Consider the following 20,908-nt stretch of genomic DNA (forward strand, 5'->3'; position numbering starts at 1 on the left):
TTTTCAATGCAATCCCCAACAATCCCAGTGGACTTTTTCCCCCCCTTTCTTCTGCCTCCCCCAGTCCCCCCCACCTCCGGTTCAAGCCATTGTTTCTCAGTCTAGTTGTGTAGGACACAGCTCCCTGGCCCAGGCTGGTATTATGAACCTTGTGCTCCCCCAGTCGCCGGTCAGTCAGCCGCTCACAGCAGCTATCGCAGGCTGCCAGTCACTCACGCTGGCCACTGGCCACTCCTGGCAACACACGGCAGCACACAGTAGCACACAGCAGCCCGCAGCAGCTCACACCAACCTCCGGCTTCTCACAGCAGCCCAGCTCCCAGGAGAGCTGTTGTTCACAGTCTTAGCTGTAGAGGACACAGCTCACTGGCCCATGTGGGAATCGAACCTGCGACCTTGGCATCAGGAGCGCTCCAACCACCTGAGCCACCCGGGCCGGCCCTAGCAGACTTTTTGTAGAAATTGACAAGCTATCTCTAAGATGTATGTGGAAATGCAAAGGACCTAAAATAGTTAAAGCAACGCTGAAAAATAAAAGCAAAGTAGAGGGCTACAGTAATTTCAAGTATCATGATAAAGGTATAATAATTTAAGCAGCGTAATCTTGTAAAGATAGAAAAGTTGATCAGTGAAACAGAATAGGAAGTCCAGAAATAAACCCACACATACATAAATGGACAACGGACTTTTGACAAAGGCACTAAAGCAATGCAATGGAGAAAAGACAGCCTTTTCAACAAATGGTGCTAGAATAATTAGATGCCCATATGCAAAAAAGACTTTGATCCTTACCTCACCCCATATACAAAAAGTAACTTGAAAACAATCATAGACCTAAATATAAAACTTAAAACTATAAAAGTTCTGGAAGAAAACATAGAAGAACATTTTTGTTACTTCGGATTAGGCAGATTTCTTAGATGCAACACCAAAAAGACAATTCATAAAAGAACAAATGTATAAATTGGACTTCATCAAAATAAAAAATAAAAAAACATGCTCTTCAAAAGCTACTTTTAAAAGAAAGAAAAGATAAGCTGTCAACTGGGAGAAAATCATTGCAAAGCATATATCTGATTTAGAATGAAGAATTCTCAGAACTCAACAATAAAAAGCAAACAACACAATTAAAATATGGGCAAAAGATTTGGACAGTTCACCAAAGAAGAGATAATAATAGCCAATAAATGCATGAAAAGTTGTGTTTTTCCAGGACCCATCAGCTCCAAGTCAAGTAGTTGTTTCAATCTAGCTGTGGAGGGTGCACCTCACAGTGGCCCATGTGGGGACAGAGTCCCAGACAGCAGGTTCCAGGCTCTCGGCCTCATGTGGAAAGGTGCTGGCGCGGTTATTAGATGGCCATCAGCTGTGACTAGTTGGCCGTCAGCTGTAAGCAGTTAGCCATTAGCCACTGATATAACTGCCGTGGCTACGCTAGTGGTTGCTTGGCAGGCAGAGAAGTGGAGGGCAGGCTGCGGATCGTGTGGCTCTTGTTTCCTGTGTCTCCAACCCAGCCACCAGCAAGAATATAGTGGTATGACTCCCCTATCTGTGGCTCCGTGGGTGTTCCTTTTTGGCCTCACCCTGTCCTGCATTCTTGTGCGGGGAGCTGAGACCCCGCATGACAGTGGCCCATGTGGGGATCGAACCAGCACCCTTGTTGTTAAGAGCACCGCTCTCTAACCAACTGAGCTAACCAGCCTCCCTGTGGGGACACTAACTTTGAACCCCAATTAAGCAAAATGTTATACCAAGCAAAGAAAAAAAAGTTCATGCTTTTCATTAGGAGATTTGTATTACAAAAATTGTACTCAATCATGATTATATTTTGTATTCCCAATACAAATTTGATTATATTTTGTATTACCAATGCAAATTTTTATTTTCTCTCGTTATACAAATACCCACATAATATTTTCATTTTTGCTTGTCCCACAACACCTAAAATTATTTAGTATTTGGCCCTTCACAGAAAATGTTTGCCAACTCCTGCTCTAGATGCAACAATATGTAGTGACAGAAAGCAGGTCAGTGATTGCTTGTGGATGGCCGGCTTGCAGAGGGGTGAGTGGGCGAGATTACAAAGGGTCCCCAGGAACCTTTTGGGGGGATGGATATGTTCACTGTTGTATTGTAGTGATGGTTTTATGAATGTATACGTATGTCAAAACATACAGTTTTGCACTTTAAATATGTACAATTTATCGTATTTTAATTATACCTCAAGCTGTTTTTCAAAAATAATTTTGTGAGTTGATAAATTATAAGGACTGTTGAATTCAGTTTCACAGCTTTCTTTTATGTAAATTCTGGGCACTGATTGGGAAAGAATGGGATTCTGAAACTTGGAAAAGGGATGTCTAATTGAGCCATGATGAAACTGAAAAAATCTTAAATACCTGTTTTCTGAACCTCTCCTGCCCGTAGAAGTATCTTGCCTTCTAATGTCTGAGCAGTGAGTGTCTTTCCCCGAAAATCTGTGATGACCTCATCTTAGACCGATTTCTTGGCAGGGAATGATCGTCCTCCGTAAGATCCCCACGACGACTCCTGTTGCTGAGACCCGTACCAAAGCGTATATAGATCAGCAGAAACCTGGGAATATCTGTGGAAGGGGATCCCGAGGGTGTTAGACCAAGTAGAGCAACACGTGGGACCAGGCTGGGTCGAATTCATTGATACGGGTGCACTTTCTAGAGAGGCTGGATTTAATGTGTTGGCTCATACAGCTGGACGTGGCTCTAACAGTTTACTCGGTAAGTTGACTAAAACTTGAACTTGACAGCGGCCGACCTTTAATGAAGTTGAGACGCCAGACCTTCCCTGCCATGGTGTAGAGTAGAAAACCTGAAGGCTTAGGGAGATAGGAATATCAGAGTATATTTATCATGTGAAATCAACATACTCACCCCCGAACCACATTCCACGAGGAGGCCTATACGACACCTCCGTCAGTAAGGCATTGAGAAATACATTAGTGAGGAAAGCACCTGCATGATTGAAAAGCTCCATTGTTGCTGTTTGTGTGCTCCAGGTATTACTATGAGGGATGCCACCACTGAAATGCGCTCCCTGATTTCACTGGGGGTAAAGGGACCCTGTGGTACCAGAGGCCAAGTGACAGCAGATTGCCACCAAAGACAGGATGGCTGTATCTGCTCTACAGGGCAACAGGGGCTAACCAGTCACCAGAATGCCTTGGCCCCCAGCAGTCTTGGGCAGTAGCTAATGGGTCAGCATGTTCCTAAGAACACATAGATGGACAGCCTACTAAAGAACTGCTTAATCGATATCACGGGGTGGGGGGAATCTTGCTCTGGTAGCCAAAACCTGACTTGAGTCTCCACCGTGGAGATCCATGGTCTCTTCCAGTCTCTAAACCAAAGTCAGCACAGATCCAGAGCCCCTTGATTGAAGGGCGGTTGGGTCTCCTTGAGACAGGAACTGTGACCTGTTTACTAGAGTGACTGTGCATCAGGGAGAAGAAAATACCCAGGCCTTCTGAGGACCACTAGAGACTGGCTCTGTATTAACACTAATTCCTGAGGTTCCAAATGCCCCGGTGGGCCGCCAATCAAAGTGGGGGCTTACGGTGGTCAGGTAATATTAGTAGATGGAGTCTTAGCTCAGGCCCAACTCAGAGGGCTCAGCTGATCTTTGGTCCCACCCTATGGTTATTTCCAAGTTCCTGAGAGTATAATTGAAATAGACATCCATGGCAAGTGGCAGAATCCCCACATTGTGGAGTGAGAACATGATGGCAGGAAGTGCTCTGTGAAAGCCCTGGAACTTCCACTTTCTTTCAAGAGAGTTACCTAGGAGAAATATCACATCCCTGGGGGAACTGTAGAGACGAATGCCGCCCTCAAAGACAGGAATCTGGCCTATGCAGACATCAGATGGCTGTTGGACTGTGGACAGTTGTAAACTTAATCAGTTGGCCACTCCAATGGTAGCTGCTGTCTCAGAAGCAGTATCCTTACTGGAACAAATCAGGATGGCCCCTGGTATGACGGAAAGGCTTATTAAAGACTCAATTATGGTATCCCTTGGGAGACCACACCCTGAAAGGATGGAGTTCTGTTTTATAGGATGCGGTATATACTTTAGTCAGAGACCAGTATTGTATGGTGCCGTCTCCCCTACACATGGGTCTGAGAATCAAGGGGTGAAATGGACCTTGTTCTTCTCACGATTATTCTTAATAACCCATTTGTAGAATTTTTGCTTCTCATCTTGGCAACTTTGAGCTCTGCTGAGTATATATTTGGACTATTTAATAGTAGGTTGCATATATCATGTTCCTTTGAACATAAATATATATTATATATATTCAGTAAGAATATACTCTTACATATTTACGGAGTTATCACACTCAGGAAATTTATCGAGGATGTAATACTTTATAGTCTGTATTCCAAATTCATCCATTTTCCCCATAATGTCTTTTATAGAAATTTTTTTTCTGGATCTAGGCCAGGATCAAATATTTCATTTAGTTGTTAGTCACTTTAGCCTCCTTTTTAATATGGAACAGTTCCCCAACCTTTCTTTGGCTGTGATGCCAGGGACATTTTTGAGGAATATAGTCATTATTTCTCCTGTATGTTTCTTCTTTTAATGTGTATATGCATATACATTTGTGGCTATTACCGGTATGGGCGCATGGGTTCTTCTGTTATTTAATGAGTTATAACCTGTTACTTGTGCCAGATTTGGCCTCTTCAAGCTGGCTTCTGTCTCTTTGATACGCTTGTAATTTTTTTTAGTACTTACGTCGTATTTTCTGGCTTGACAAAATGTTCCAAGCTCATCTGGTGCCTTCCTTGCTCCTGCCCAGGCTGGAGTCAGCCATTTCTTCAAGGAGCCCTGGGTCCTTTCTATGGAATGGTATTTAGAAAGCAAGATCTGGGCATTAGATGTGTGTAAATCAATCTATCTTGTCTATGCCTCTTGTTTTTTCTATAAATTCTATACTGATACTTCCCATTGCAAGCCTTACAAAGTTTTTGTTCCCTTCTCTCATTCCATATATGCTTCTCCCTACTTCCCTAGTGAGAATCCTGGCTCCCAACATCTACATATTTTGTCATGTGCTCAATCCACAATACACTCAATAGCTTCAGAATGTTCATGGTCTTGCCCTACGGCAAAATTACTAAGAAGAATTCAAGAGTTATATGCTGTGTTTTTTCTTTAGACAGAGGGTGCTTGAAAGTTACTTGAATGAGCCCTATTTTTTTCCTTTTTAGTGTTATTTTTATTCATTGAAAATAGAGTTGGGCTCATTTATTTATATCTATACTCAGACTTTAGATTCCGTCCATCTCTCTTGATTAAATTTCTTGAATACGTTGACCATTAACACGCTTTGAAAAGTCAAAACTGTATTGGAAGGTATACGTAAGGAAGCTGTATTCCTTCAAGAACATAACCCAGCAACCAAAGGTCCCTCATCTTTCCTACCCCTCATAGGTAACCGATTTTATTAGTTTTTGGTTTATCCCTCTTGAGTTTTTCTTTGCAAAAATGTGTAGATACATTTGTTTTATTTCCCCTTCTTCCTTGCACAAAATGTAGCATAGTTTATATTCTTTTGAACTTGGCTTTCTTCACCTAACAAGATAGCCTGGAAATCACTCCATCTTAAATCAGTGATATAATTTCTAAATTGCATATAAGACATGGTTTTCATTTACCAACTGAGTGACTGTGTGTCCAGCCATGGAGCTAGATATGGATAGAGAAATGACTAAAATACAGTCCCTTCATGACCTTAGACTCCCGTGGAAAGGAGAGCCACATAAACAAAACCATCACAGTGCTCTGAGGAGGGAGTCGGTAACAGGATGTTCGACTGCCAGCTGAGTTGAAGAATGAGAAAGTAGGTGAAGAAACAGCACGTGTACAGGCAGAGTTGGGTACGGGTCAGACAAGTTGTGGAAATGGAAGTTTAGCGGGGCTAAACCGAATTCCAGTGTGGGAAGCAGGATGTGGATGGGGGATACCTGAGTGCCCGTAACGAGGGTGGAGAGGTGGCATGGCACCAGCTGGTGCAGGGCATGACAGGAAAAAGCTGGATTGTGTTATTGAGCCATCCAGGAGACATGGTCCTTAAAAAATCACTCGGAGCCATTCTGTTCACAAGGCCTTAATTTACTGCCTGCTTTGTGCTACCGTAGGTCCTGCAGGAACAGTGAGTAGGAGTAAGATCCCGACCCTTCGGGTGCTGACACTAGTAGGAAGACAGAATTCAAGGAGCTCTTGGATAAAGGGGGGGAAATTCTTGGACAAGCACACAGGAAGGGAGGGAACCTCACACACTTGAAGCTAGGAGTGAGGCAGGGGTGAAGGAATACTTCCCAAAGAGTAAGGCAGACTTTCACCTACGGGCTTGCAGGTGAGGGCTCAGGAAGTTTCCACGCTAACGCCTGGAGCGAAGTGAGACCGATATTGCAAGTTTCGCTGGGATTAAGACCACAGACCCATCACTGCTTCACTCCATTCTCCCGGTAGCACAGTAGTCCTTTAAAAATACAAGTCTGATCTCTTCATCTTCTGTTAAAAGGCTCCCCACTGCTTTGAGGATAAGGTTCCTCTCCTAAAAATCTGATCCCAGGTTACTTACCTCTCCGGTTTCATTTTTTAAAACCTCCCTCTTTAATTTTATTCTCCAGCCATGCTCAAGTTTTCTTGTCACATCCCATTCCCCCTTGCCTAGAAATCCATCACCCAATCCGGGGTCACTCCTATCTGCTTTCTTAGTGCCCTGTGCTTCACCTAATACCGGGTTTCCCCAAAAATAAGACCTACCGGGACAGTCAGCTCTAATGCGTCTTTTGGAGCAAAAGTTAATAAAATACCGGATCTTATATGTTTTGCTCCAAAAGACGCATTGAGCAGAGTGTCTGGCTAGGTCTTATTTTCGGGGGAACACGGTATTATAGATCTCACCTAATTGTCTGAATCTACCACCAGCTTGAACTCCCTGAGGGCGGCAAAGGGTTTAATTACAGTTGTATCAAGAGCATCTAGCCATTTTAAATGAATGAAGGCTGCCTTCACTGCAGTTGGGTGGAGCATTTTGTACTTTGGCCTTCCTTTCATTACTCCGGTTTAAGGGTTCATTCTAGGGCATGGAGAAACCATGTAGGTTTGAAAACCACTGAAGTTTAAAATACACCGCCGGGCTCAACCTGGCAACTGTAATGCCCGCCAGTCTTTTCTTTAAAGCAGATAAGGTCGGGAGTAGCTCCTCCTGAAACCTGCCAGCAGCCTGTCTAGTCCCGGGATTTTTTTTTTTTGCACTTTGACTCCGCCCAAGGGCCCCCAAGTGGCGGAAGAACTGCACGTTACGTCGTGCGCATCTCCCACGGCTGCGGAGGCATCCCAGCGCTGCGCCGGCGGAGGGGGCGGGGCGGCCGGCTCTTCCTCGGCTGCCTCGGCTCCTCCCCTAGCGTTTCACACGCTCATTGTGAAGCGACAGCGGCTGGCAGCGTTGGGGGCTGTTAGACACCCAGAGACCTTAAATTCTCGGCGCGCGTGGGCGCCGCGCTGCTCCTTCCCCATTCCAAAGGCTAGGGGCGCGAGGTTCACTTTCTTTCTTCTCTCCTTCCCCGCCGGCGCTAACCGCCCCGGTGCGCGCGGACCCCGCGCCGCCGCTCCCTCCCCGCCCCTCCCCCTTCGGGAGCTCCCGCCCGCGCGCTCCTCCCTCTCCCCCCCTTCCCCCGGCGACGCGCACGCGCGCCAGGCCGGCTCGCGCCCTCTCGCTTTCCTCTGGCCCGCGAGACCCCCTCCCCTTCCGCCTCGCGGCGCTTTCTCGCGCCACGGTCTTCTCTATCCAACCCCGACCCCGCGGGGCTCCCCGCCCGCCCGCCCGCCAACGGCGGGTCCCTTGCTTCCCAATTCCCCTCGCTTCCTGCGCTCTCCGGTGGGGGCCTAGCCCCGGCCTCTCTCCCTTCCTTCCCCCTAATTCCCCTTCCGGACGCTGCCATCATGTTGAAGCCTCAGCCGCCACAACAGACCTCCCAGCCCCAGCAGCCGCCCCCCACGCAACAGGCCGTGGCCCGCCGGCCTCCTGGGGGCACCAGCCCTCCCAACGGCGGCCTCCCGGCGCCCCTGGCCTCCACCTCGGCTCCCCCAGGGCCTCCCGCGGCCACTTCCCCCTGCCTGGGGCCTGCAGCCGCTGCCGGGAGCGGGCTCCGCCGGGGACCCGAGGGCATCTTGGCGCCCCAGCCGCCGCCACCGCAGCAGCAACATCAGGAGAGGCCAGGGGCAGCGGCCATCGGCAGCGCCAGGTGAGAAGGGGTGGCGCGGGGTGGTTTTCCGGGCGCTGGAGCCCAGGCTACAGGCAGCGGCGGCTCGGTTCCGGCCCGGCGGCCTCCTAGCCTGGCCACCTTTGAGGGGCGCCAGGGGGCGTGGGCCACCCCCCCTGAGCTGGGAATGGGCCCCCGCAGGTCCTAACAGGTCGGAGGAAAAGGGTCCCCCGGCAGCTGCCGGGACACTCGGGGGCCATGCTCAGCTCTCAGAGCCTGGTCGGGTCTCGCGGCCCGGGCTTTAGGGGAAGGCAGGGCGCCTCCCGGCAGCGCCGTCGGAGCCCGGAGTTGGGGGGTGAAGAGGTGATCTGGGGTCCCCGGCTCCATTACCAAGGAGGGTCTCGCGGTCCCCGGCTTCAGCCAATGGGGAGTCAGCTGCGGGAAGGGGTCCCCGGCCGTAGCCAATGGAGGGGGGCGCGCGGCCCACAGTTTGGCCAATGGGGAGGGAGGGACTTGGGAGCGTGTGGCCGCCTCCTCCTCCCCGGTCTGGCCAGTAGGAGGGGAGCGGGGTGGGCGGGGGGACGGAAGGAGAGACCACTGGGAGGTCTGCGGGCCGGGAGCCTCCGGCGCGCGCGCGCGCTCTTTACGTACGTGCGCGTGGATGCTCTGTCTTATGACCCAGGCATTCGGGAGTCCAGGGTAACATGCAGGGCAGTGGCCGGGAGGGTGCGCGAAGGGGCTTCGGGATGGAGGGGTGGACACGCCACTCGGTTTCTTCGGAGTATGGGTTAATGGAATGGAGCGTGGCGGAACACGCAGGCGCAGTGGGTTCGGATCGCGGGAGGGGGTTTTGAAGAGGCCCGTGGGCTTTAGTGCGCAGGCGCAGACCGGGCGAGGCCTCCGGTGGATGGCTCTTGCGGCTGCGCTGTCCCCCAGCCCCGCCAACGGCCCCCTCATCACCCTCCTCCGCCGCCGGTTACATCAGCCAGCGAGGAGCGGGCTTAGCAGGCGATCGAGGACCCCTCCCACAGTGGGTACCGCGCCGAAGGAGGCCGGAGGTCGAGAGGGTGGGCTGTGGAGGGAGTCCCCTCCTCCCAGGATCGGAGCGTCAGGCTGCTGACAATGATTGTCTTTTCGGTTTGGGAGGTAACGTGCCTGAGCCAGGGACTTCCGCGTCTGCACTCCCTGAGCTTCCATTTTTATGTCGGAGGTGGGTTTTTGGTTGTCGAATGCTGGAGCGTTGGTGTGTTGGAAGCGTGCAGCCCAGGCCCCTTGGAGAAAGCGAGGCAGTGGTGTAGGATGTACTGTTAAAAGCAATTGACAACAGGGGTCGATTGCGATGTGTTTTCCCGGCGTTTGGAGGCAATGTGTTTACTGGCTATACTGCCCAGGCCTTTCTTCCTCTATAAGGTGAGAGTTTGAAAGTTACGTTGACTCACTGTAGCCTAGATCCGCATCTTCACGTGGTCTGTGGTTCTGGGATACCAAGTCCTTTGAAATCAGTCGTGTCAGGCATTGAACAGATTTAAATTAGTTTCTTGTTTCCTTCTCTCACAGGGGACAAAGCACAGGAAAGGGACCCCCACAGTCACCGGTGAGTGCCTCTGCCCACCCCAAGACTTAAAAGACACCTAGGTGGGAATATAGGACCGATTAGTTGTAGATATGGTCAGGTGGGCTCAGAAGAGCAGGGGTCTCAGCACATAGTACTTCGGTGGGGGGGTGGAGTGTGGATATTTAGAAGGAAGGTGAGGTGTTGTCTGGCTCTTTATTTGTTCCTCCTGTGTTACTGACAGGTGTTTGAGGGTGTCTACAACAATTCCAGAATGCTGCACTTCCTTACAGCTGTGGTGGTAAGTGGGAGCCTAACCCCTGGGTGGTTGGAGGAGAGTGATTCCTCTGTTTGCTGGAGACGTTTTTATTTTTCCCACTGTCCCAGGGCTCCACCTGTGATGTAAAGGTGAAGAATGGCACCACCTATGAAGGTATTTTCAAGACTCTGAGCTCAAAGGTCAGTGTACTCAAATTAGCTTAGTTTTCGAGTGCGTGCAAGGAGGAGGAGAATGAAAAAAGTTCATTGAAGGTGTGCATTGAGTGGTGGTGGACCGCAGTGTGGCTGTCACTCATTTCTGTAGACCTGTGTGCTAGAGTCGTGCTGCGAGCAGTGAAAGACGTGCGTCTGAAATTTGAGGGTTGGATGCTTTCATGTTAAAACGCTTAAATCTTAAAACGTAAGTTTCTAAGTTTGGGGCTTTTGCGACGTCTTATGGCTGATGTTGAGAAGACATCACACATGAGAGTGTGATGCTGGGAAAAGTTTAGAAAGGGTAGGAGAAAAATAGTCATGTGTGTTGCCTTCGTGTTTCGTGATACTGACCCTTGGGTGTTGGAAAATGGGACATTTTTAGTTTGAACTAGCCGTGGATGCTGTGCACCGGAAAGCGTCTGAGCCAGCAGGTGGCCCTCGTCGCGAAGACATTGTGGACACCATGGTCTTTAAGCCGAGTGACGTCATGCTCGTCCACTTCCGAAATGTGGACTTCAATTACGCCACGAAAGGTATTGTGCCAGGCTGGTAGGTCCCGAGTGGGGCTGCAGAGGGCAGTTCCATCACCCTCAGCACCACCCGCTTTACCACCTTTTTTCCTGAGGAAGATGGGTGGATTTTTCTTCTTTAGAGTGTCTTGAGGTCTAAGATCAAGTGGAATGAATTTGGTCTATGTTGTGGTTCTTCGTATTTTCCCTGCTTTGTTTTCAATTCCTTGCTACTTTTGAACTATTAAGAAGCAGCCTGGTCTGGTCTGTTTGGGCCTTTTTATGCTGTACCTGTCCACCCCCAAACCCTGACACACACACTTTTCTTCTGAACTATGGTGGGGTCGGGGTGCGGGGGTACAAAGAAGGCTGTGAAATACCACCTGGCTCCTGATCCTGAACTGTACCCCACAGATAAGTTCACCGATTCGGCCATCGCCATGAACTCGAAGGTGAACGGGGAGCACAAGGAGAAGGTGCTTCAGCGCTGGGAGGGCGGCGACAGCAACAGCGACGACTACGACCTGGAGTCTGACATGGTAGGTGCGAGCCTGCGAGGCCCCTGCTGCTGGGCGGGGCAGGCACTGGCGTGCAGGTCTTTCCTGGAGCCCACGTGCTTCTAGGGAGGGGAGGAAAGTCTTTCAGTTACTATTGCCTGTTCATGGCGGTCAGATTCCAAGTGGAAAGGTACAGAAACTAACAAAACAAAAATACTTGTTCTCCTACAATTGTGATTGACAACGAATATTTGCTTCCAGTCATTTTTTTTTTTAACATTAGACATAGACAGAACTGAGTACCGCGTAGGCCCGTTCCCCTTCTGAGTAAAACAACTGCTGTTCTTCGGATCATTTAAAATTTCTCATCAGTGAATGCGTTGTTATTTTGCTATGTTTAATTTGCTCAGTAATTTACTTTTCCTGCCTGTCTTTTAATGTTTCATGTTGAAATTGTAGGTCTGGTTTGTTGCTTTTAACTATATCGTGTACTGTTCTACTTACATATGTACCCATGTGTGTACCCACCAAATTGTATTTTTCCCTTTCCTTACCGATTGGTGTTTTACTGCCATGATTTCAACATAGTTCCTTCCTGAATTTTTAGAACATGTAGGCTATGTAGCCCCATGCACATACACCAAAACTTCTCTGAAAATGGATTTGTTAGTCTTAAGACTTTAGTTTTACTAGTTTTTGCCAGTTTGTTCTGCAGTTGGTAGTTTTAGTTGATATTCCCACCGGCCATGTTTTTTCCACTCTTGGTTTGGTCAGATTTTTGTTTTTCAACCTGATGGAGAATGAGATGTAATGTTTTCCTTGCTGGTGGTTTGGTTTCATTTTGATTGGCAAAATTTTTTAATTAAAAATGGTTTTCAATTATAGTTGATATTGAATATTATATTAGTTTCAGGTGTATGGCATAGTTGTTAGACATTCATACAATTTGCAAAGTGATCACCCCGATAAGTCTAGTACTCTCCTGGCACTATGCATAGTTAGTAAATATTACTGATTCTATTCCCTTTGCTTCAGTGCTGGGAGGAGAGTGGCATTAATATAACGTCCGTTAACATCCCAATTTGTACCCCTGTGTAACTACCAATTTGTGCTTCTTAATCCCTTCATCTTTTTCACCCAGTCCGCCAAACCCCCTCCCCTAAGGTAACCATCAATTCTCTGTATTTGTGAGTCTGTTTCTGTTCTGTTTGTTTATTTTGCTTAGATTCCACAAATAAGTGAGATCGTACAGTATTTGTTTTTCTCTGTCTGACTTCTTTCCCTTAGCATGCTACCCTCTAGGTCTATCCATGTTGTCATATCCTTGCTGGGTTTTAAAATACTCTCCCTCCTCCTTCCCTAGTCCAATGGATGGGATCCCAATGAAATGTTCAAGTTCAACGAGGAGAATTACGGTGTAAAGACCACTTATGACAGCAGTCTCTCTTCTTACACGTGAGTGTCTGTGTTCTCCCCACGTGGGGCAGTTGGAGGGGTGGAGTCCCCCACAGAAGGGCAGGTCTCTGGGTGCAGCAGAGTTGTTTGTGTGCTTTTCTGGGTGTCCAGGCTGCCTTCTCCCCACTCCTGTTGTACCTTGTGAACTCCTCCCAGGAAGGTTTTCTCTTACCCTTCATTCCAGGCCACCTCTCAACCGCTTTTTTGTTCACTTGTCCGTACTTTGCCTCTAGAAATTGAAACGTACTTAAGTGTGTCTGAGTGTCCCTGAGATTCAGAAATGCCTTGCTGCTGCGCCTGGGACCTTCTAGATAGATGCCCGTTCAGTATGTGCTGAGTTGGAGAAGCAGTTAACACCCACACACCTGAGCTTGTGATGGGACTGATGGAATGTTCCACCCTTTCTCTCTTGTCCCCTGGCACTGGGCTGGTGGTGGTCTGCTGGTCCTCTCAGGGTGCCCTTAGAGAAGGACAACTCCGAGGAGTTTCGTCAGCGGGAGCTGCGTGCAGCCCAATTGGCTCGCGAGATTGAGTCGAGCCCCCAGTACCGCCTGCGGATCGCCATGGAGAACGATGATGGGCGCACTGAGGAGGAGAAGCACAGTGGGGTCCAGCGGCAGGGCTCGGGCCGGGAGAGTCCCAGTGCGGTGTCCAGGTGATGACCGAGGCAGCCTGGTCTGTCTGGGGCTCACTGTCTGGGTCGAGAGCTCTGTACACGTTTGTGCAGGAGATGGAAACTCCCAAGTGGTTAAGCGATTTGCCCACGGTAACGTGGATGTAGGGGGAACATTTTTTCAGAGTTTAAATCCGTATATACACCTGTATGTACATGTGTACTTTTTCTGCAGGTTCATATGTACGTCTTATGTTTCCCTTTGTGAAAATCAGACTATATGTGTTGATTTATATGTTGTAAAAGCTGCCCCTTGAACTACAATGTGATGCCCCCTTTTCCTAGGTCAGGAGTGGTAGAATTGTGGGGCATCGGCCAGGTCAGGGATGGCACAATAGCAGGTCATAAGCTTGCAGCCACAGAACATTGAATCAGGATAGAGGTCCAGGTGGGCTAGAGCACACAGCTGGAGCCAGTGTGTGCATACGTTTGTATGTGGGGGGGTGCACTTCAGGAGGAAGGGCTTCATCTTTCCAAAATGTGAGGGTTTTGTGGCTACTTGACCTCGTTTGAACTCTCTCTCCTCAGGGAGGGAAAGTATATCCCTCTGCCCCAACGAGTTCGGGAAGGCCCGCGGGGCGGAGTTCGGTGCAGTAGTTCTCGGGGCGGCCGGCCTGGTCTTAGCTCTTTGCCACCTCGTGGCCCTCACCATCTTGACAGTAGCAGCCCTGGCCCCGGTTCTGAGACACGTGGTATCAACGGAGGTGAGGAATGAAGCAGACTTTTGTGGAGGGCGGGGAAGGGCACAGTAAGGAGGTTGGAAGGGCAAGGGAAAGGACTTAGGTGGCGTAGAAGGATGGTGCACTGGTGGTGATGTAATAGCAAGTTCTCTGCCTCTTGTTTCCCATCTTTGAACAATAGGCCCTTCCCGCATGTCCCCTAAGGCTCAGCGACCTCTGAGAGGTGCCAAGACTCTGTCTTCACCCAGCAGCAGGCCTTCTGGAGAATCTTCTGTTCCACCTGCTGCTCCTGCAGGTAAAATTTCAGCAGTGTTATGTGAAGAAATGGGTAGATGTTTGCAGAGGACTGTAAATAGGTCAGTTGTTGGAATGCTGGGGTAGGAGACCGCTGCTAGAGAAAACTGTGAAAGGTGTTTTGGGGTTTGGATTGAGGCTTTTTAGGAAAGAATTTCTCAGTTTCCCTTGTGCAGAAAGCCCAGCATAGCAACTCATGGCTTTGTCTAGCTGGCAGGTGTCTTTTGTGTAAGTCAATTGCCAACATTTTAAAACAAGATATCATAGAAAGCTCCCCGTATTTCCTGACCTTCCTCGCTGCCTCGCTGCCGCTGGCTGGAAATGAGTCACAGCGGCTTCTTGAAGTCTCTCGTGGGTCCCTTGAGGCCATTTGACCTGTTGTGTTACCTGCCTTGCCCTTATAGGCATTTAGGTTTGTGACCTTGTATGTAAAACAAGAGGGTAAACTTTCCTTGGGGTTTCTAGTGCGTCCTCTGTACCTGTTGCTCACTGACCAGCAGTAACCATCGTACAGCTTTCCCTTTTCTTCCAGTGGGCCGGATGTACCCCCCACGCTCTCCCAAGTCGGCTGCCCCTGCCCCCGTCTCACCTTCCTGCCCTGAATCTCCCATCGGCTCAGCAGTACCCACCTCTTCAGCTTCCATCCCTGTGACGTCATCAATTGTGGACCCTGGAGTAGGCTCCATTTCCCCAGCTTCTCCAAAGATCTCACTGGCCTCCGCAGATGGTAAGAGCCAGATGGTTGAGGGCTGTGGACAGTGTGAAGTGTGGTTCTGGACAGAAGGACCTACAGGCATCTGTCTCTTCTTGCTTCAGTAAAAGAACTTGCAGCCAAGGAGCCTGGGAGGACTCTGGAGTCCCAGGAGCTGTCCCGGATATCTGGGAAGGGTGAGGATTCTTGTTTTCTGCCCCTTTCCGTTAGAAAAGTTGTTGGAATTAAAAAATGGTGTCTGTTAGCCCTTTGAGTATAATTTGTCTTAGAGGATTCTCAAGATCCCCTCTTGTTTTTTGGGGGTGGGGTGGGGGGCTATTGGCACTATGTAGCCACTTTGAGAAAAGAAATGTATGTCTTCTCCTTTTGCACGGTTTCTCATAGTCCCTGGCCTTCAGAACGAACAGAAACGTTTTCAACTGGAAGAACTGAGAAAGTTTGGGGCGCAGTTTAAGGTGAGAGAAGGGTAGAAATGCGCTAGGATGCTAAGAGATCGAGGGGGTGGGGGGCTTACAGAAGAGGAAGTGCTTGGGGGGATAGAAGAGAGAAGAGCAAGGATGAAAGGAGGAAGGCAGCGTGGCCTGGGGTCTGGACCAGGCGGCACTGAGGTGTGACTCTCCTTCCAGCTTCAGCCCAGTAGCTCTCCTGAGACGAGCCTGGATCCTTTTCCTCCCCGGATCTTAAAGGAGGAGGCCAAAGGGAAGGAGAAGGAAGTTGATGGCCTGTTGACCTCAGAGGCCATGGGGTCCCCGGTCTCTTCCAAGACAGAGTCCATGTTGGATAAGGAGGACAAGCCGCCTCTGCCAGCAGCGGGAGGCACGGAGGGGCCCGAGCAGCCCCCCGCCCCTTGCCCAAGCCAAACTGGCAGCCCCCCGCTGGGCCTCAAGGCCGACGAGAAGGATGACGGCCCCGTTGCTGAGTGAGTGGGGGGTGCCGGGGGGGGTGTCGGGATGAGGGGGGCCAGGTGGGTTTACTGTGTTTTTCTCTCTCAGACAAGTGAAGAAGTCAACGCTGAACCCCAACGCCAAGGAGTTCAATCCCGCGAAGCCCTTGCTGTCTGTGGTGAGATGGGCTGGGAGAGTGTGGACTGGGGGTTTCCACAAAGGGGAGTGGGAGGGGGCGCGCGGGACTGCTAGGCAGTGAGGGGACAGGGGACGGGGCGTGGGGACAGCAGCAGGGCTCTGGTTTGGGGGAAACAGACAGGTGTCGGGGCCGCGTGGCCAGGGATTGTGACGTGTCTGACGAATATTGGTGGGCTTATCGCTGGGACTTGGCGTTTGGCTCAGGGGGTGTGTGCGTGTGGTCGCAGCGGGCGTGGCCTTCACTTGGCCGCACTGATTGGCTTACACCCCTGTCCTTATGGAGCTTTGTGATCTTGGGCCAGCCACTTAAACTGTGCCTTGGTTTCCTCACCTGTAGTTGGAGGGTGTAGAGTGCCTGTCTCAGGGTTGGTGTGGGGCTAAACCAAGGCACGGCGTAGAGTGTTTGGCACGCAGCCTCCACGGGTGCAGTTGCTCTATAGGCGGACGGAGGTGGAGGGAGACAGGAAATGGGGAGACATCTTATGCAAACCTCTTCGTCTCCTACAGAATAAATCCACCAGCACTCCCACTTCTCCGGGGCCCCGGACGCATCCAACCCCCTCCATCCCGGTGCTGACAGCAGGCCAGAGTGGGCTGTACAGCCCCCAGTACATTTCCTACATACCTCAGATCCACATGGGACCAGCTGTGCAGGTGAGAGAAGAGCCTGCTGGGCCCAGAGGCACGATTTGGTGGGCCGGACGAGGGGCATCTGTAAACAGGTCACCCGGCCTCACCCATGCCCTCGTCCTAGGCACCTCAGATGTATCCGTATCCTGTATCCAACTCAGTGCCTGGGCAGCAGGGCAAGTACCGGGGCGCCAAAGGTGAGCAGGGTCGGGAGGGGCAGTGGGGCGCGCTGCCCAGTGCCACCTGGCAGATGGAGCTTGAGCTCTGCACTATTCTCCCCCTGCCCCCAGGCTCCCTGCCCCCCCAGCGCTCGGACCAACACCAGCCAGCCTCTGCCCCTCCAATGATGCAGGCCGCTGCCGCCGCCGGCCCTCCTCTGGTGGCCGCCACACCTTACTCTTCCTACATCCCCTACAACCCTCAGCAGTTCCCGGGCCAGCCCGCCATGATGCAGCCCATGGCCCACTACCCCTCACAGGTGACTGGGCCACAGCAGGGACGTTGGCACAGAGGGAGGCCCTGGTGGAGAGCCTGGCCTTTCCAGCTTCCGGGCTCGGAGGGGCTGGGGGAGCACAGCAGGCAGTGCAGTGAGCGGTGGCCTCAGGTGTGGGCTTCGGTCTGGGCTCTGGTGGGACCTGTGGCGAGGCCTTGTCCACTGAGCCATGGCTGCTTTCCTCTGCAGAGGAGCGTCCGTGTTGTCGGGTTATTGTGTGTTAGACAGGCGGGTGGCGGCGGGGCCAACCGAGCAGGGCTGGGCACAGGTCGTGCCATCCGGTCTGCTGTGCTGACCAGTTCTCTTCCTGCCCCGCCAGCCGGTTTTCGCCCCCATGCTTCAGAGCAACCCACGCATGCTGACGTCAGGGAGCCACCCGCAGGCCATCGTGTCGTCGTCCACCCCTCAGTACCCGTCTGCGGAGCAGCCCACCCCCCAGGCCCTGTACGGTGAGTTGGGGGTCCCGTCCCCTCCCAGGCCCGGGCCCCTCAGCCTCTCGGTGTGCTCGGCACTGATTCTCTCCCTCTTTCCTGCTGTAGCCACTGTTCACCAGTCCTATCCACACCATGCCACGCAGCTCCATGCCCACCAGCCGCAGCCGGCCACCACGCCGACTGGGAGCCAGCCACAGTCCCAGCATGCAGCCCCCAGTCCTGTCCAGGTGCCTGCCATGGCGGGGGGCTGAGTGGGTGGGGGTCTGGAAGGGAGGGGTAGAGCCAGGGGTGATTCCTGGGGGGAGGATCGGACGGAGGTCAGCGGGTGGAGGGCCTGGGTGCCAGCTGCGTAGGTGGCACTTACCTTCCCCCTGCTCCCCCTGACAGCACCAGGCGGGGCAGGCCCCACACCTGGGCAGTGGACAGCCGCAGCAGAATCTGTACCACCCAGGGGCGCTGACAGGCACGCCGCCTTCTCTGCCACCGGGACCGTCTGCCCAGTCCCCTCAGAGCAGCTTCCCCCAACCAGCTGCTGTGTATGCCATCCATGCCCACCAGCAGCTGCCCCACGGCTTCACCAACATGGCCCATGTTACCCAGGTGAGAGCCCAGGGACCTGATCCCTCGGGTCTGGATTGCCTCGAGGACCTGGGTGGGGGGCCCTGCCTCTCCTGCGTCCGCGGTGCTCCCTGGCACTTCCTCTGTTCCCTGCAGGCCCATGTCCAAACTGGAATCACAGCAGCCCCGCCCCCTCACCCTGGGGCTCCCCACCCGCCCCAGGTGATGCTGCTGCATCCACCCCAGAGTCATGGGGGGCCCCCCCAAGGCGCGGTGCCCCAGAGTGGGGTGCCTGCACTCTCAGCTTCCACACCCTCACCCTACCCCTACATCGGACACCCCCAAGGTGAGCAGCCTGGCCAGGCGCCTGGATTTCCAGGAGGAGCCGATGACAGGATTCGTGAGTTCTCGTTAGCTGGGGGAATTTGGCATGGAAGAGCTGAGGGGCTGCAGGTGGGGCAGGATGCTCGGGTTCTGGGCGGGGAGTGAGGGGTCTTGGAGGCAGGGCCGCCCCCCAGGGCGCCCGCCGACCCGCCCCTGTCTGTGAAGTATGTAGGGTGGGCAGAAGCCACAGGCGCCGCCGCCAGGGGCTTGTTCCTGGCTCTGTCCTTTGCTTCCCTCCGTCCTCGCTCAGTTGTGATCCAGCAGCCCCCCTCCCCACTGCCTCCCCAGCTCTCAGTGACCCCGACTGCCTCCTGACTTAGCCGAGGTAAGGTCAGCGCAGCAGACAGGGCCAGGCTGGGGTGTGGCGGGCTGAGCTGGGCACACGAGTGAGGGCTCTTGCTCACGGGGAACAGCGTTTGACCTGTGCTGCTCACAGCCCCGTGAGACACCGTGAGGAGGCCGCTCCTACCCAACCCCCACCCCCCACACTGGACGGCAGTGGACGAAGGGACAGCTGCTTGGGTTCTAATGCTCCTGCTCTCTTCTCTTTCCCCTCCAACCAGTTCAATCTCATCCCTCCCAGCAGCTCCCCTTCCACCCCCCGGGGAACTGAAGATTGTCCTGGCCGCGACCTGAGACCTCCATGAGTGGAGGGAAGAGTGACCTATGTCTCTTCCCCCAGCAGCCCGGACCAGCCCCAGCCCCCCAAATCCCCCCTTTCCCCCAGGGGGAGCTGGGGAATTCCTGCCAAGCACCTTGAATGGGAGGGGCCTCAAAGTGGGCAGGGCCAGGGTCCAGCGGGGGTGGGGGGTTCCTGCTCTGCCCCTGCCCGTCCCCCCGTCTTGCCCTCCCATCCTCTCACCTACCCCCCGCTGGAGACGGAAGATCTTTTATTTTCTATTATTTATAACCTCAGACTTGGGCCCCTTGTTCGTTCTCCCCCATTAACTTGAGTGACCTGCGTGAGAGACAGACACCCCCACGAGGATGGCTGGATAAGGACTTTTACTTTTTATTACATAAAAATATGGAAAAAAAATGAAAAAAAAATAAAATTTTAAACTAACGGAACCTGCTTAGTTTCTCTCTGGAGATGAGGGGTGACGTGCTTCCTGAGATGGGCGTGTCGCCTGCGGCCCCACCCACGGTGCTGCCCCACCCACGGTGCTGCCCACGTCCATCACACAACCCCCCGGAGAGTTCTCCCCTCGGAACCAGCCTCATCCCGGGCTGTGATTTGTAGTTTCAATGTCTGATGTAAGTGCCTCGTGTATTGTGTCTGTCTCCTTCCACTGAAAAGCACGAGCTGTGCGTGGCCACTGGAAACAGGCCTGACTGGGGACAGGTTTTGGGGTACCGGTGAGTCATAAAGCTGCTAGTGGGATGGCAGCCAGGTTGAGAGGTGCAGGAGCTAAAGTAGGGGTTACACCGGACAAGCAGCACAGGATGTAAGACAAATGGACTTCAGAGGTGTTTGTTTTCTTCTTTCAGGGAGGCGGTTTGCAGTTCCCTGACCTAGCCTCGGTTTTCTTGTCTGTACAATGGAGATCGGTTCAGCCTTAGGACCGATGCAGCTGGTGCTCAGTGGGAGGCAGGGGTATTGTAGCTGACCAAAGCCAGAGTAAGTGCCGAGACCAGGACAGAAGAATCAGGGTTAGAGGGGAGGAAAGGTGGCCATGGGGTTGGGGGAATGGTCTGTGGAAAAAAGGCTTATCCAGCAGCGGACAGGCTGCTGAAAAGGGGCAGTTTTGAGGTCCCAGGGTAAAGAGCTGTCGGGGTGTCAGTGGGTTGAGGGGCACCGATAGCAGGAGCAGGAGGAAATCCTCCCGCTGGGCTGAGGTGTGAGGTGCAGACAGGTCTCGTACCGAGTGAGGTGGCTGCAGGTGTCACTGAGACATCCTTTCAATGCTTTCTGGGAGGACTGTACGTTGGTTGTAACTCACTCCTAAGACTGAAATCGCAAAGTGGACGGCTAACTGCTAAGGAACCCCTGTGAACCTTTCAGCCTCGCCGCGGACACTGCGGGGAAAACAAGTACACCTGCCCTAATCCGTTCCTAGGTCCTTTCCTCCACCTCTTCCCAGGTGGCCTCTGCTCTGGAGTCACAGATCAGGTTCTGCGTGTCAGAAAACAGCTTAGTGCTAAACTAGGTTACAGACAGGACAAAAAAGCCTTAAGTGCAGGCTGCAGAAAAAAACAGGCTGCAGAGGAGTTTTCTTCTTGCAA

General features: G+C 52.3%; 1 protein-coding gene and 1 long non-coding RNA gene across 20 annotated transcripts; one reads left to right on the forward strand and one right to left on the reverse strand.

Moving 5' to 3' along the window:
- Positions 1-1,585: 1,585 nt before the first annotated feature.
- On the reverse strand, positions 1,586-9,041 carry LOC117019586 (uncharacterized). Of its 3 annotated transcripts, XR_004422529.1 has the most exons (4): positions 8,907-9,041; positions 4,777-4,880; positions 3,816-4,004; positions 1,586-2,854 (listed from the first exon to the last, which is right to left on the reverse strand). It is a non-coding gene; the product is annotated as an uncharacterized LOC117019586 (long non-coding RNA). The 3 variants fall into 3 exon arrangements; XR_004422527.1 differs by having other exon boundaries at positions 1,586-4,004; XR_004422528.1 differs by lacking the exon at positions 8,907-9,041 and adding an exon at positions 8,646-8,801 and having other exon boundaries at positions 1,586-4,004.
- ATXN2L (ataxin 2 like) lies at positions 7,476-19,764 on the forward strand. Of its 17 annotated transcripts, XM_033101522.1 has the most exons (24): positions 7,477-8,297; positions 9,813-9,849; positions 10,052-10,108; positions 10,195-10,266; positions 10,664-10,814; positions 11,205-11,329; positions 12,651-12,742; positions 13,197-13,397; positions 13,944-14,119; positions 14,277-14,390; positions 14,904-15,116; positions 15,206-15,277; positions 15,486-15,556; positions 15,728-16,020; positions 16,094-16,163; positions 16,691-16,837; positions 16,938-17,010; positions 17,104-17,291; positions 17,626-17,755; positions 17,846-17,967; positions 18,128-18,340; positions 18,455-18,644; positions 18,971-19,007; positions 19,246-19,764. In XM_033101522.1, exons 1-23 carry the CDS (start codon positions 7,996-7,998, stop codon positions 19,000-19,002), a joined length of 3,141 nt encoding a protein of 1,046 aa, XP_032957413.1. In that variant the 5' UTR covers positions 7,477-7,995; the 3' UTR covers positions 19,003-19,007; positions 19,246-19,764. The 17 variants fall into 17 exon arrangements, 12 of the variants coding, with proteins under 12 accessions (XP_032957413.1, XP_032957409.1, XP_032957412.1 ...); XR_004422521.1 differs by having other exon boundaries at positions 7,476-8,297; positions 18,455-19,007; positions 19,246-19,749; XM_033101518.1 differs by lacking the exon at positions 18,971-19,007 and having other exon boundaries at positions 19,269-19,763.
- Positions 19,765-20,908: the final 1,144 nt, after the last annotated feature.

Source organism: Rhinolophus ferrumequinum (assembly GCF_004115265.2).
Source record: "Rhinolophus ferrumequinum isolate MPI-CBG mRhiFer1 chromosome 15 unlocalized genomic scaffold, mRhiFer1_v1.p scaffold_54_arrow_ctg1_1, whole genome shotgun sequence".
Lineage (NCBI taxonomy): Eukaryota > Metazoa > Chordata > Mammalia > Chiroptera > Rhinolophidae > Rhinolophus > Rhinolophus ferrumequinum.

Bases quoted from the DNA above. Each gene is read 5' to 3' on its own strand.
- ATXN2L (XM_033101510.1), top strand. From the start codon at position 7,996: ATGTTGAAGCCTCAGCCGCCACAACAGACCTCCCAGCCCCAGCAGCCG. The intron at 16,164-16,690 runs GTGAGATGGGCT...CGTCTCCTACAG, and splicing joins CGAAGCCCTTGCTGTCTGTG to AATAAATCCACCAGCACTCC. The intron at 17,968-18,127 runs GTGCCTGCCATG...TCCCCCTGACAG, and splicing joins CAGCCCCCAGTCCTGTCCAG to CACCAGGCGGGGCAGGCCCC.